The sequence below is a fragment of the Fukomys damarensis genome, unplaced genomic scaffold, assembly GCF_012274545.1.
Source record: "Fukomys damarensis isolate Sample0158 unplaced genomic scaffold, DMR_v1.0_HiC HiC_scaffold_4, whole genome shotgun sequence".
NCBI lineage: Eukaryota > Metazoa > Chordata > Mammalia > Rodentia > Bathyergidae > Fukomys > Fukomys damarensis.
Window position 1 is genome coordinate 8,642,927 of NW_022900916.1, and position 15,363 is coordinate 8,658,289.

Sequence of the window (15,363 nt, forward strand, 5' to 3'; positions counted from 1 at the left end):
ACAGTGAGCCTTGAAGATTTACATGATTGAGCTGGAATTCAAAACCAAAGACATGAGGGAAGCATTTTTTTCCCTGGGAAGCACAAAGAGTTATCCATAATTAACCATCACACCTCCCCGCGTAGCATGTTTTATTATGTTGACAAGCAAAATGAGGTATTTCGAGTCAGGCACTGCTGGCTGTACTGTCATGTTTTGTATAGCTATTGTCTTAATGTATTTCTGGCTATTAGGCATTTGTCTATTTTTGGTCAGTGAGGCATGCATTTTATTTGAAGAATTCTGGTTTTGCATAACAAACTGTAGTTATGTTAGTGGAATGACATTGCTACCACAGTATCTTAAGAACAATTGTGGCTTATTTTGGCTGGTCATACACACTTTATATTCAAAAAGGAGTGTATATAAGATTAGTAAAATTAATACAAGTAAAATTAAATCCAAGTAGAAAAAACTTTCAGAAGTACCTATTTAGACTCAACTGTAAGTTTTTCTTTACCTTATTTGTCACAGCTAGTTAAATATAACCCACACTAACCCTATGATGTGTTGGGGAAATGCAAAGCAAGCCCTGTTGCTTAACATTTCATCAAAACAGTCAGAGATTAATGACAGAACATGTATTCAATAACTCCTTTGTTCTGTATCAAAGAATGCTTCCTAAATGAAAAAATGGAAATAAAATGTTTGTAAATGGGGAAGGGAGGAGGTGGTGAAGGGAGGGTAGGGACAAGGGGAAAAAAGTGAGAATCAAGACCTATTATGTAAAGGTACAAGATCCCAATAATGAATGTAACTGTACTGTATACCTAGAATGTACCAACAAACTCAATGAGGGGAAAAAAAGAAAAAACAAAGAAACAAAGAATACCTCCTACTTCAGCAAGATCTGACCATAACCGCTGAAGTACCAAAGAGCAGCAATTCTCTTCAATTTTATCTTCAGTATGTGTCCTTTACTTTTCTACCTGCACTTTAACCAAGTGAAATCTTTTGCATTTGGTTCTTAAATTGTAAGGAATACAGTAAATCTAAACAAAATACCTCAAAATTGTGATCTTTTTCCCTAAAAGTGACCCTTTTATCTAAAAAAGATAGCGTGCCTCCTACTTCACATTCAAGACATTATTTACCCGGGATGCAGTGGTGCACACCTATAATCCCAGCTCCTGGGAGCCTGAGACAGGAAGATCATGAGTTTGAGGCCAGTCTGGAAAAATTAGGTCAATCCTATCTCAAAAAATGAAAGTGTTCAGTACTAAAGAGCTCACAGTTAGAGGCCCCGGGTTCAATCTCCAGTACTGAAAAAAAAAAAAAGTTTATTAAGTTTAAGTATTAACAATAACTCAGCACAGTATTAAATTTTATTTTTAAAGTAATGCACCTCTATGATGATAGTTTAATGACAGTCAAACTACCATCCACGGGTTCTACTCATGTTCAGAACCCTCCTCGAATCATCTAAATTGTGATACGGGGCTCACAGTGACTGGAAAGTTAAATACAATTTTGAGCGAGGTAAGCAGAATATATTCTAATGCAAATAAAAACAACTTTTTTATAGCTTTCAAAGCCACGGCAGAAAATAACTTAAAGCCTGGCTTTCTTAAACTGTGAAAATCTCACTCAATTTTTTGTCTTGGAGGTAACATGATATATGTATCTTATGTATTCTTTCAAAATATGTTTACAATGCATTTATAAATGATCTTCCTGATCATTTCTTTACTAATGCCCTCAAATGGACAATTAATAGTTACTTAATTCAGCTAAGTGCTTTGGAATCACATCCCAGGCTAATTACAGTATGGTTTCATTTTTGCACCCTACAGGAAGTGTATACAAGTCCTAGACTAAAGAAATCACCCATTTCAATCACCAAGACCTATCATTTCGGAAAAGTTAGCTTTTTAAAGTATCTTCTATGTGCTTCCAGCTCTATGTAAATCATCTCCTTTAATTCTCAGAATTACCCAACATTCGTGAAGCACGTCCCACTCTGAGGGCCGTCTCATAAGGAAGAAAATAAGCTTTCAGATGTCAGACTGTGTGGCTGAGGCAGACACCTGATTCGGGGAGGGCAGGCTCTCCAGGCGGGTCCACATGACCCCACAGCCTCCCTCTAGCCTTTCACATCCAGCTCGTCCTTGTCACTCATGCCAGCTGGCGCCTGACTTTTTCATGCCCTGTCACATCAGCATCTTTAACTCCAGGACTGTCTCTCTGCACCAAATCCTAGGCCCTACCATTTGTTATCCAAACTCCATCACTCCAGAGTGATCTCTTTAAAATGAAAAGCTGGTCAAGTTGCTCCCCAACCTAAAACCCTCAATGCTTTCCTTCCCTTAGAATAAAGACCCCAAATTTATACTGATCTCCTACCCAGCCTTATCACTTTCCCTCTCGATCCCAGGACCAGCTTCTCCAAGGTCTGGTTCATTTCCCTAGAACACAGCCAGCCTCTTCCTACCCGGAGGCCTTTGCACCCGCAGCTCCTGTTTTGGGTACACCGTGTCCCACCATCCACAAACCTTTAGCTGAATACTGCCCCTTCTTCAGAATCCAGTTCAAAATCTAGTTTTTCTGCCAGGGCCTTTCCCAGCACTCAGAATGCTTCTTGGCTCACCTCTAACAGGGTTTGCCACTACACATTTCTATGGTCGTTCTTAACCATTATCTGTCTTTCCTCTAGACCAGTGGCCCTCACACTTCAGCCTGCACTAAAGTCACCTTGAGTGTTTACTGAAAAGTGATCACTGAGACCCAGCCCCAGAGTTTCTGACTAACTCTTTCTGGAGTGATCCTGAACTCTGCAGTTTCAAGGTTCCAGACAAACCTGATGCTTGTGGACTGGATCCAGTAAGAATCACCCGGGAACATGAGAATCACCTGGGAAGTTTGAAAACAGACCCATGCCCAAGCCCTTCCCCAGGGATTTTGATGTAACTGGGCTGGGCAGAGCCCAGGAGTATAAATACCTCTTACTAGTACTAAAGAAAAAATTATTTACCTTAAATTCACACTTAACTGGGTGTCTCATATGTTTATTAGCTAAATTTGGCAATCCTACATACAGGTCTTGCTTTAATAAAAGAGGTAGTTTGAAACACATTTCCGTGCCTACATTACAGATAGGATTATAACCTGATCCTGCATCTTCACAGAGCACAAAAATGGTAGGCGAAGCACCCTGTTTAGACCTAACAGGGATCCCCTTCTCCAGGTTTAACAATGTAGCAGTCACAGATTATAAAATCTTAGCTGGGATCTTTAAAAAACAGAACAAACTCTCAATATCAAATAACCGAACACAATGATGAAATGACTTCCAGTTTCTGAGGCTGTGGGCCTCGTCCTGGGCCAGCACGACGGTCACACAGCACGGACATTATCACTCTGAAATCAGATAGGGAGTCACCTGGGTGGAGCCACTGTAGGGACTTGACACAGAGCAGGTGCTCTTCCATGTATCAAAAGTAAGTAAAAAGTATTTATTCAATAAATGCCACAGAAGAAAACCTTAAACATGGAACACACAGCTTCCTGGTATAATGCCTCAATGGAGGAAGTCCTGTGCAATTGTTCAATCTTAGAGTAAGGTCAGTGGTTTCAATCTTACATAAAGTGATATATTAAATTTGTGTCTGTGATGCTGTGAAGGGTCTACTTAATCCCAGCTTGGCTTCTTTACAGCACTATGGGTAAAGGAGAGAATTCTGAACCAAGAATCCCCTGGGATTAGGTGGTCATCACATAGCCTTCTGCCTCACTACAGAAGTAATCTGACAGTCTCTGATCTAAGGAAAAAGATTCCATATAAGTATTTTAAATATTTTTCTTTTGGGGGGGATCAAACTCAGCTCATTATGCTTGCTAAGCAGGTGATGGAACCACTGAGCTAAATCCCCGACCCTTAAATATTTTTCTAAGTGAAGAATTCAGCTATTCTAACAAATATTATTGATTCTACTTCATGCAACGCTTACTTGCCAAACTTAACATGATACTTTCCAATTTCCACCAGACTTTAATAAGCACCTATGAGAACAGGTCACTGAAGGACTGCATGGCATCAGAGCGAATTCCAGCAATGCAAGTGACAGGACTCAGAGATTCACACAAACTCCACAGGACCAAGTGCAACAGTCAGCAGATGGAGAGAGGGATGGAAAGGTGAACACCAAACTCATGGGGCTGCACATTTGCAAGACTTACTTCAATTCCCACAACTTCAAGCGAACACACACACACACACACACACTCACAAAATCACTTCTCTTAAACAATGAATGCCTAATACCTTTTAAAGAGTATTTCCAAAATAAAAGGAGAGAAGACCTGTAACTGTGGAAACTACACAGTCCCTGGTTTCTCTGGTCAGGACAACTTACCAAATCCAAAAGCACCGGAACCGCCGATGCTCTGTGAAGCCTGAACACTGGTAGAGGTGTACAGTCCTGTCACCAGCAAGCCGTCAAAGAAGGTGCTTGTTGAAATTGTCACTGAAATACAGCAAGAGGAGAAAAGAAACCTCCATTAACAGAACGATGAGATAGATTTCTGAGATGTTACACACCATCAAAACAATCTTTGTTCATTATTAACAAATTATTTTATACTGTCCCCAATTTATACAAAAACAGATACAGAAATTTCAAGGAGCAAAAAGCTCAGAACTTCAATGCATATAATTGCTGGTCCTAAATTTAGTACAGCAGTTCTACCTTTTTGCATTCATTTACACATTTAGTGGCCATGAAAAAATGCTGAAAATAATGCAGGACTGAAGAGACAGCTCCCACACCTCCACTACCACCAAGTCCAAGGCTTTGCTGGAGTTTTAGCATTATAAGGAGACACTTTTTTAAAAAAATAAAGTATTTCATACTGTGGGAAATAATCTTACATGGGCTGAAAGAAGAGAGTAAGACACGCTGCATTTCAATAGATGAGTTCCCTGAAGTTTTTCAACAAAAGCTGACTAATTTGCATGAAGACAGTCAGCCATCTCCTCTTGTGAGAAGAAAGGAAGACCGCTGCGTGCTTTACATTTTAGAACAAAGTCTACAAGAGCAGTCCAAATGGTTTCATAACCAAGAAATCGAAATATTCCTGGGAAGAAAAGAGTCAAATTAAATCTCTGTTTGCTACTGGCATTTGGCTGCTTAAAGTTTTTGACTTGCTCACTGCCCTAAAGACAGATCATAATTTCCAGCTTGACACGATAGCATTTTCTCCTGCATAGCTTTTATGTGATCAAGACGATGCCATTTACGGGAAGCAGCGGGGGGAGGTAATGACATTACTTTGGTAGGTGCACAGAACAAGGCTGTCATCACACCTGGTCACAATAAGGAGAACGGCCAGAGTCATATTAACTTTGATGAGAACATTTGAAATGAACTCCGTTCATCCAGTGTGTAGAGATGACTGGTCTGAAACGTCCGTGTCATAAAGCATAAAAACAAGACACAGGCACCAACAGCATAGCCCGACATTGTGCTATCCCCTAAGTGGTACTGGATGTTGCAGTACATCACGTTTCCTCCTTCTAATAAGAAACAGTAGCAGATATTTTTTGAGAACTAGCATGGAGAGTGCATGTAAAACATCCAGCTAGGCTGTGAGCTCGGCAGTTTTCATGTGTTATTTCACTGAGGCATCAAAGCAAATCTATAAAGGAAGTACAAAGGAAGAATTTATAGCAGAGAACAATTACAAATCCTGCCCAGAAAAGATGTGATACTATCTAAACCTTGTTAGTGCTCTTTACTTGAGTTATCTTCTTTATTTTCTCCTCTATTTTCCTTTGCTTTGCTCAAATCTAAGAGTGGCAAAGTGGCCATGGCCCAGTATTTGTTCCAAAGCTCTTCCCCTGGTTCATTCGAGTACACGAAGAGCGTTTAAGGAAAGGAAAGCAAAAGCCTCAGGAGTGGACATCATTACCCTTAGAGAGAAAGTGGGGCAAAGGCTGCTGGGAGATGATCCCTGAGCATGACAGACGAAATCCTGACGATGGCCAGGTGTCCTTAGGCACTCACTTCATCTATCTAAATATCTCCGCCTACAGAACAGTAGCCTGGTCATCAAGTCCCTCTACCCGGTTTGCTTACACCAGATTCACTGCTGCTTCCCTCCTTTGAGTCACTCAGTTCTCCTTGACCATGATTAGAAAGGGCTTGGCGGGCTTCTGTGCTTCCCTCACTACTGGGGCTCAGAATTACATTACTCCCTTTTCCAGTGACCTCACTGACCACCACCACACTCTCACACGGGGTCTCAGCTGGCTCTTTGCAGCAAACCACGCCAAACACCCCTGCCCCTGTGGACTCACGGGGCCCTGGTTTTACCACTCCCTCCCTGTGCTGCACTCTGTCCAGACCAGAAGCAGCCACACTGCTCTATCTGACCGTGATCCCCATGAAGTTTAGCTGTGACTTCTGTGAGCCCAAGCCAAGGGAGCACCCTCAGCTTGTTACTAATTTCCCCTCCCTTCTCAAAGGTAGTCTTTAAATATCTGCTCAGTGTTTATTTAAAACAGAAGGTAAATATTATTGGAGAAAAGCTGAGAATGAGAAGAATCACGGGTGGCAGCCTGTCTTCTACTGCCCTTAGAAATCCAGCTCTGGTATCAGGAGGATATGCTTCCTTGGCCAAACAAAACCCCTGCAATGTCCACCTCAGCAAGTGATAAATTCAGCATGCTCAGAGCTGGTACCACCTAGTGGTGTATCCTTAGGAATGTGCATTTAGGATGCTGCTGGGCAGCCTGTGACTCTGTCCTGAGAGGCAGAGTCCTGTGATCCTGAGATATCCATGCAGGCTGCCTCTCTCACTTGCCACCCACTGCCTCACCTGCCCCAGAGGATACACAGGTCCCGACCTTAACTCCTTCCCATATCAAGATGCCCATATCAGGTCATTCTTTCCTTTATACAGATTCTTGGGTGCTAAAGCAGCAAGTAAATAAGAAGCCCAGAAGTAAAGGGCTAATTTTACTCTCAGTATGAGTATTAATTTGCTATGTCAAATTGGACAAGTTTCTCCCTTTGGTTGGTTCTATTCCTAGTAGGGATGTGAATACCTATTATGTAGTCTGCTAGGTATGTGTACGTATTTGTCAAATCATTTCTAAACACAGAAAATGGAAATTACTAAGAAAAACACTTATGACTCGGATAGTCTCTTGGCTTTAAATACCATTCATCTGCTGACTACTCCCAGATTTCTATCTCCAGTTCAGAGTTCATTCCCTACTCCAGATACACAGTATTCTCACTTGGCTGTGCCAGAGACATCTGAGCCTCAACATGACCACCATTCCATACCTGTTTCCCAAAACCCACTTCTCTGGCAGCTCCCTCCAACTCAGGTGATGACCATATCCTTCCCACGCTCAGGCCAAACCTGTGAGTCAGCTTTGGAATTGCCTTTCTCCCACTCCTGCATCCAGCCCACCAGTCAATCCTGCTGGCTCTGCCTTCCGATGGCATCCAAAATCTGGCCATTTGTCACCCATCATCTCTCCATTTCTTATTTCATTAGACATCAATCTGGTCTTCCTGGCTCTACTTCGAATGTGTACAGCCTATTTTCAGTGTGATCAGAGGGATTCCTTTAAGACATCATCCGATTGATCATGCCACTCATCTCCTTCCAACTCCCCATGGCTCCTTGTTTTGCTATAAGCAACATTGTATAGTGGTCACAAGCAGCACACCATCGGCCTCTGTTCTTCTTCTCTGTCCTTCCGTCTTGCTCCACTATGCACACACCAGCCTTGGGTTCAGACATGCCAGGCCTCTCCACTATCCATTTCCTCTGCCAGGGACTCGCGTCGTCCAGATGCTGAAGGGCTAATTCCCTCACCTCCAATCCTCAGCTTAAATATCACCCTATCCATGAAGGCTGTCTTGACTGCATTACTTAAAATTGCAGGCTGCCCTCTACTCCAGTCCCCTACATTCCCAGTCACCTTCACATGACTTCTACACATCCACTCTTTTGTTCTACAGTAATCAATGCCACCTGACACATTGTACTATCCATTTAAAATATTTGTGTTTACTATATTAACTTTAAGTTTCATTCTGTAAAATGTAATCTCCACCAGGTGATGTGTTTTGTTTAGTGATGTAGTTCAAGTGTTTAGAACAATTCATGACATTGGTAAGTGTCCAATAAATATTTAGTGAATTATTACTGAATAACATGTCACATAAAAGCAGTATTAGGTTGTCTTATCTTTAACTTGCTTCCTGAAGCGAGATGTGTTGCAAATCCTAGACTCTACATGGCAGATGAATCCCACTTGGAAAGGCCACATGGAAAAGAAGGAGACAGAAAAAGTTGGCTATTTAAACATGCAAAATGTTTTCCAGAGTGCAAGGCACACCAGCACAGAGAAAAGCTCACTACGGATCAGCTGACATTTGTAAAACAGGCTGGTTTAAAAGTACCATATACATAAGCACTTATATACTGACTGTTTACATAAGTCATCTAAAGGAAAAATTCTCTTGTTTGAAACAAATTGATCGCAATCTATTTGTTTGCTAGAGCTGCAAATGTATTTTTCAGTGGAAAAAAATGTATTAGCCTTTGGAAAAATCCTGCTCTGTTGACAGTAGGGAACAAGCCATCCTCTTTTCACCTTTAAACAGATGTAAAGCATAATCCATATGTAAACTAGACCCTTTTTGGAAAAAAAGACAAAATGTTGTCCTGACTTGCAGGATTTAAGACATAGCTCACCAAGCTCCTTTTACTCAAGAAGATATTGGTCCAAGAATTTGAAAAACCTCAGACCCAAGTTGGATTACCTGTTAGCGTGTAAGAAACTTCAGGATGTCTGTCTGAGGCCCACATGTGACGGCCCAGAGCACACGAGCAGCATGCGTGGGGACCGGGGGGGGGGTCACACCTGGCACTGGGGTTCTGTGCCGGGAGCCTTCTCCCTGCCTCTCTTTCCCTTTCTAGTGTTTCCACCCAGCTCTACTTGCAGCCCCTGGTTAGTCCACTAGAGTTTCTTAAAAAAGAAAAAAAAAGCACAGAAAGAAACAACTGCCCCCATAGCTGTTGCTGCCTGCGTAAGTCTGCCGCCACCCCTCACCTGGCCCTCTCCTGTTCCCCAGACTCCTTTCCATCAAGCTACCTGAAAACCCAGGTGCACAGGCTCTTCCCTTCCTGTGAACTCTGACTGGGTCTTGTCCCTTCTCATCTTGTTAGAACTTGCACTCCACGCACTATTTCAGCTTCTCTGCTCTTGCCTCGTCCTTTACCTCCACAAACAGTTGTCATCCAAGCAAGGGAAATAATGTGCTTGAAACCCAAAGAGTGATTTATAAAAAATTAAAAGAAAAGTTTGCTACACATAGTACTAAAATGGTTCATGGTGGCAAAAAATTGAAGCTCATATTGATGAATGTCAATTTCATTATGTGTTTGAACAAAAATGAAAACTTAAAAATTTGTTACCGTAATATCTGGCCCATTAATGAAGGTGACTGAATACTGAGATAAGTATTTTCTACTGTTTTATATAAACATATTTTACAGGAATCATAATAAGGTGTACTGTGCGTATAAGTTGCTTGCATGTAGATGCAGAAAACTCATTTATAGAATGTAAAATACACCATCCTAACTCCCACTAGACATTTTTTTAATTACGTTTGTTGGTCCATTTTAGGTATACAGTACAGTTACATTCATCATCGGGATCTTGCACCTTTACATGATGGATCTTGGTTCTCATTTTTCCCCATCCCCCTGATCTCCCCTCACCCCTTCCACCCTTCCATTTACAAAGACATTGTTTCCATGTTTTTCTTTTTCTCATATTGTTTCTTTTCCCTTTCCCCTTATTCCTCCTCCCATTCCCTTACTCTTTTAAACCTTTTGTTCCTATTACACAGTATCAATTATACACTTTGATCTTTATTTACACTTTTAGTTTTTCACACAAAACTATTCCATGTTTACAAATGTACGAATTGTTAATTTCACTTGAGTATGGCCTCAATGTGCATCCACTTAGCTAGAAATGTCTCTAGTTTCTCGTTCTTTGCAGCTGAGTAGTACTCCATTTTATTAAAAAAAAAAAAAAAACATATCTTCATTATCCAGTCTCCAGTTGATGGGCAACTGGGATGTTTCCAAGTTTTAGCTATTACAAACTGTGCTGCTATAAACATGGGTGATTATCTATCACTGTGGCATGATTCTTTGAATTCTTTTGGGAAGATACCCAGCAGAGGGATGGCTAGGTCAAATGGAACTTCCAATCCTAGTTGTCTGAGGTGTCGCCATACTGATTTCCACAGTGGTTGCAGCAGACTGCACTCCCACCAACAATGGAGAAGGGTTCCTTTTGCAAGATATTTTCTGATACACTGATTCACGATGTGACAGTCCCAAACTGCATAGTTTAAAATGTCCTGAAGGTACTACTGCTTCCTTTTAAAATACTCATGTATGAACTATCTTTGCAAAAACATAAATACGACTGTCTCTTGCCATATGAGACTATGAGCTGTCTCGGGTCTCTGTCAGAAAGAAAGCCACCATGGAACTAACATGATGCCAGTGCTGTGCCCTTGAAACTCCAAGACTGTAAATAAATAAACCAAACAAATAAACCTCTTTTCTTTATAAAGTAGCCTGACTCTGGCTACACACAGAGACAGGTGTAGCTGAGTACCTTCTAGACCCAACAACTGTGCTGGTGCCATAATTTCAGTTTTATTAAATAGAAAAGCAAAAGAACATTTAGATCTGTAAAGATTCTTCCTTGAAAAAAAAAGTTTACATTTATAAACTCTACCAGACATCCTGCCAATTCTAGGTACTTTATGCAAATTAAACATCCTCTTACAGTGGAATAGGACCCACCAGTTATCCATGTCAGAACCAAACATTAATGTGAGTAGTGTTTTTACGACTTTAAATAAAGACCTACCTAAGCAATTTATTCCACCACATGATCTACTTCTGTTCAGAACTTTACATGGAAAAATATGTGAAATTGTTCCCCATGGGACTTCTTTCCCTTTGGTGTCTATTTTCATCTGTATCTTTCATTGGTTTGCTTCAAAATGTTGGAAATAGAACTACCTACTTTCATTAGAGAGAAAAATATCAGTATTACAGATTGCAAACAGATTTTAAACATACTGATACCTTTTAGAAGGAAATAAAGCACAGATATTATTACTATGATCCAAACACAAGTATGTCTTATCAGAGTACATTGTCCAATAAATACCTCTGGCTTTCTATTGCCCACGGATTAAAACTCTAAGTCTCACAGTAGTTTCCAAGATGTTCGGATCAGAGCCATAACTAATATCTCCAGTCAGACAGAATTCCCTATCTGAATGGACAATACCCCGTGGTGCAGTTACACTAGAATGTGTTTTCTACTTCCCTCCCTGCCTGCCTTTTATGGAAGGTGTTTTACCTAGGGTGACCTCCCCATGGCATTTTGTTAAAACCCCACAGCATCACTGAGTGCAGGCTCCCTTAGGAAACCTGTTCTGACCTCTGGGGATAGGTGCCCCCCGCCCAGGACCTCAGAGCTCCAACAAACTGTGGAGCAGTTCTGATCACACTCCACATTCTCCACCCTGTGCCTCAAAGGAGGGTTTGGTGTGTTGAATTCAACCACAGAGAGACATACATTACAACTTAAAATACTATGTCCAAAAAAAAATTTTAACATGTAAAGTAAAACTAAAACTGCAAAATCTAACTTCTCTTCCAAAGAAAACAAAGACCAATGTTATCCCTAGAGATTTATGAAGAAATGGTTTCCCAGAAAACAAAAAATGAAAAATAACGTTATATTTTATCGTAGCACTCAAAAATCAGAAATAGCTGAGAAAATCTGGGTTGAATTCTACACTTCACAATAGTAGTGTCCCTTTGTGTGGGCTTGCATGCATATATTTATCTATATACCAAATGAATTTCCTGATAATTTTGTCTCTAAGACACCTTATATCCTTATCCTTAAAATTTCCATGCCATTTCTTCAAATTCAAAATCAGAAGGGACCAAAAGGCTGAGGAGGTTATACACATCCCTTCCACGTCTGTGTTAAATGGGCAATGAACTCAGCATCTGGAGGCTATGAATATGGATTGGGGGGTTGTGACAGCAGAGTGAAAATGTGATGCAGTGACACGATCCAATCCTTATCAGTAGTTTCGAGCACCTCTGTCTTGAAATGACTAATTACAGTCAGTTTTTGTCTATTATAGCTTCTATTAAATGTTCCCAACAAGACCCTAATACCATTCTTGCAGAAAATCATTGGAAGATGAAAGTCTGGAAGAAGATAAATTTAGACATCCAATGCTGCTTGCACTTCATCTTAAAGCTCTGGCCCACAAATGCTCTATGGTCCATTAAATTTTGATCAGTTCAAGCATATTCCATCACTACTTTATACAAAAGATCCTTAATGTGTACAGAAAAGAAACATATAATATTTGAAATGATGTTTCCATCTTTTTTTTTTTTTTCAAAATGACAAACATCACAGGAAAGCAAATTGCAAAACTGCTGAGATTAGTATTTAAGTGTTAGTGATGATGTTCTGAGTGGAAAGACTTCTCATCTCTTAATTTTATATATTTCAAGGATGAGAAACACCTGCAGAATCCCACATTGTTAATTTTTTTTTTAAAAAAAGTCATTGGCACATTTTGTCTTCTGCGCAGAAACTCATTTGCCTTCTGAATACAGAACAGAGTAAACAGCCTGAGGAACAAATGTTATTTCTCTGAAAATGAAAGAGAGTGAGTTTATTTGCTGCAAAATTTCATCAACACGGGGGTGTCAACTACTGATTCTTCCTTAAAGTGCCCCTAGCCCTGGGTACCAAATAGAGACTATAAAAAAAATCGTAACTTCCATTCAAAGACTCTATACCACTGCTAATTACACGTATGACTTCTGCTGAGTTGGGAATGTTATTATGGAAATTCCTGACTTAATGCTTGACAGCCATATAGAAACAGAAGTCCAGATTCACTGAGGGAGGACATGAATCCATAGCAGTGCACGGAGCAAGGTGATCTTAAACGATTAGACGAGAAACAAGCACTCTGGTGAGTCTGCGGGAAGGAACAGAGATCAGCCCTGCCTTATTGATTTATTCCTACAACAAATGGCAAGGAGCACCGTGAGGTGGAGCCAGCGAGCCTCCTGTCCGCCCACTGCTGGAACGCTGCAATGTGTGCCCCCCAGTCCTCGATAAATCCTTCACTAGACCATCTCGAAGGGGTCTTCACCCTCAAACTTTACACCTCACTTATAACATTTGACCACTGCATACCAGATACCTAAACCTTTTATAGGTATTGATCTTTGAGAATCCCCCCGAGATAAGTGCTGTTGTTCTATCCTTTCACCCATGAGAAAGCTGACACGGAAGGAGGTATGGGTGAGTTCAGCCATGCCTTTAACTGGTGTGGAAAAGCGGCTCGAAGAAAGGGAACCGCCACTCCCCATTCTGACTGGCTGCGTTAAACACAGCAGCCTCTGCTTCCTTTCTCCTGAGGAGGAGGTAGGGCTTGACCTTCCTGGAAGGCAGTGGCACAGTGGTGGCCTTGTGCCTGGAGCTCCAGGCACGTGGGGGTAGTGTCCCATCCCTGGAGCAGAAAGCTCTTAACCTGATGCCTGCTACAGCGACTGGTAGTGCAGCCCTGTATTATCAGTCTTAATGCTCTTCTTTTTCACTTTCTACAGACCTACACTGCTCCTTGGGGAACAAAAGGAATGGCCTCCAGGTGTGATGGGGACAAATGCAGATGAAGGCAAGGTGAAGGAGCACGGGTCAGCCCTGCACTGGCAGCAGAGGGGTAAAACACTGCAAAACGTCTCCCCTGGAAGGGGCAGATACCAGCACAGCCCGGCAACTGTGGCAGACACTCAAGACTCATCAGCCTCAAAATTTTAATGATTTATGAAAGCACTTTCTAGGGTCTGGGAACTGCTTTTTGCTGGCTGGGGGAGGGATCTGGCATCTTTGGGAACCCCATTATGACATATTTAAAACAGATTCAGATGACCCACATGTACGCAATAAAAGGAGTCCAATTGAGATTTTCCCTCCTTTAACTTTTTCATAGATGATGAAACGGGTGCAAAGATGTTGTGAATTTATTCTGAAATTATGTCCTTTGGAAGTAAGTTTAAATGACAGCATGTGGTGAATATAAATCTTCCTATTTCTCCATCTTCCTTTTTCTCCTATGATCCAGGTGGATCTGTCTCTCTCTCTCTCTCTCTCTCTCTCTCTCTCTCTCTCTCGCACATGCACACTGATTCACACAGCCAGTATTTCTGGAAACTTTAATCTTGGTATAAAATGTTACAACTGCACATCTTCAGATTAAATCCAATTTACAGGCATGAAGACCTATGTCTGAATAAAGCACCTGAAATAAAGTCCCAAATAGCATTTTTGAAATCTTCTGAACTGTCCAATCAATTCTAGATACATATTCCTTAACTAGTGATAATTAAATAGAAAGGAGAACAATTGTATAATGTTCTATGTTATTTCTAGTCCAAATTGTACTTAAAGCAGAAATGATTTTATTTTTATGAACTATGATTTAATTCTGAATTTTTAAAAAATTTCTTAAAACAATGATAAAATTGTTCATTTTCTAGAACCAAAATTATTTTTTCTTATAATTTACAGAACTATAGCCAAGACTTACTGGTATTTGTAATTAATCTCTGACCTTATTTTTCATGTTACTTTTATACGACGCTGGATGGTGCTCATACATGAAAATTTCATATTGTTGGCCTTGCACTCAATAAATTATTAAAGTGGTTTGAATAGGAATATGGTGTTCAGATTTTCAGCCCTTTGTTCTCTTCTTAAAGGAAATACTATTTTGTCCATAACTCATCATAACTTTGTAAAATTTAGGCAATGATTAGCCTTAAAGATATCACTATAGAAGATTTATTATCCGTAATGTCCTAGAAGAAATTCTACAAGTGTTTCTCTTTTGAGGTATAGATGTTAATTAATTTTTCCTAGGCTGAGCAAAACAGCCTAGTACATCTCATATGCACATATGCAGGTAAATATATTACAATACAATGTTCACATATCTGGAAAAAATGTAGGTGCGATTTTTCCCCCAAGATAACCAGATGTTTAAGGCTTTTACAGTCAAAACAATGTGATTTTTGTTTCTAGTACATCTTCATGGCTGTTTTCTTTTTAACATAGAGTGTTTTTCCCACTCTTCCAAAGCGTGGTCCTGACACAAAGAAAATCTGATCTCACATTACAAATCACAAAGCCATTCCTTTTTTTTTTTTTTTTTTTTT

The 15,363-nt window shown here is 40.5% G+C and overlaps 1 protein-coding gene across 1 annotated transcript in view; it reads right to left on the reverse strand.

Moving 5' to 3' along the window:
* Positions 1–4,377: 4,377 nt before the first annotated feature.
* LOC117283242 (reelin-like) overlaps positions 4,378–15,363 on the reverse strand; it is a gene marked incomplete at its 5' end in the record, with an annotated part of 55,412 nt that continues 44,426 nt past the window's right edge. Inside the window, one exon of the mRNA XM_033755900.1 lies at positions 4,378–4,502. Coding sequence (XP_033611791.1) covers positions 4,378–4,502 — 125 coding nt within the window. The remainder of the gene's footprint in view (positions 4,503–15,363) is intronic.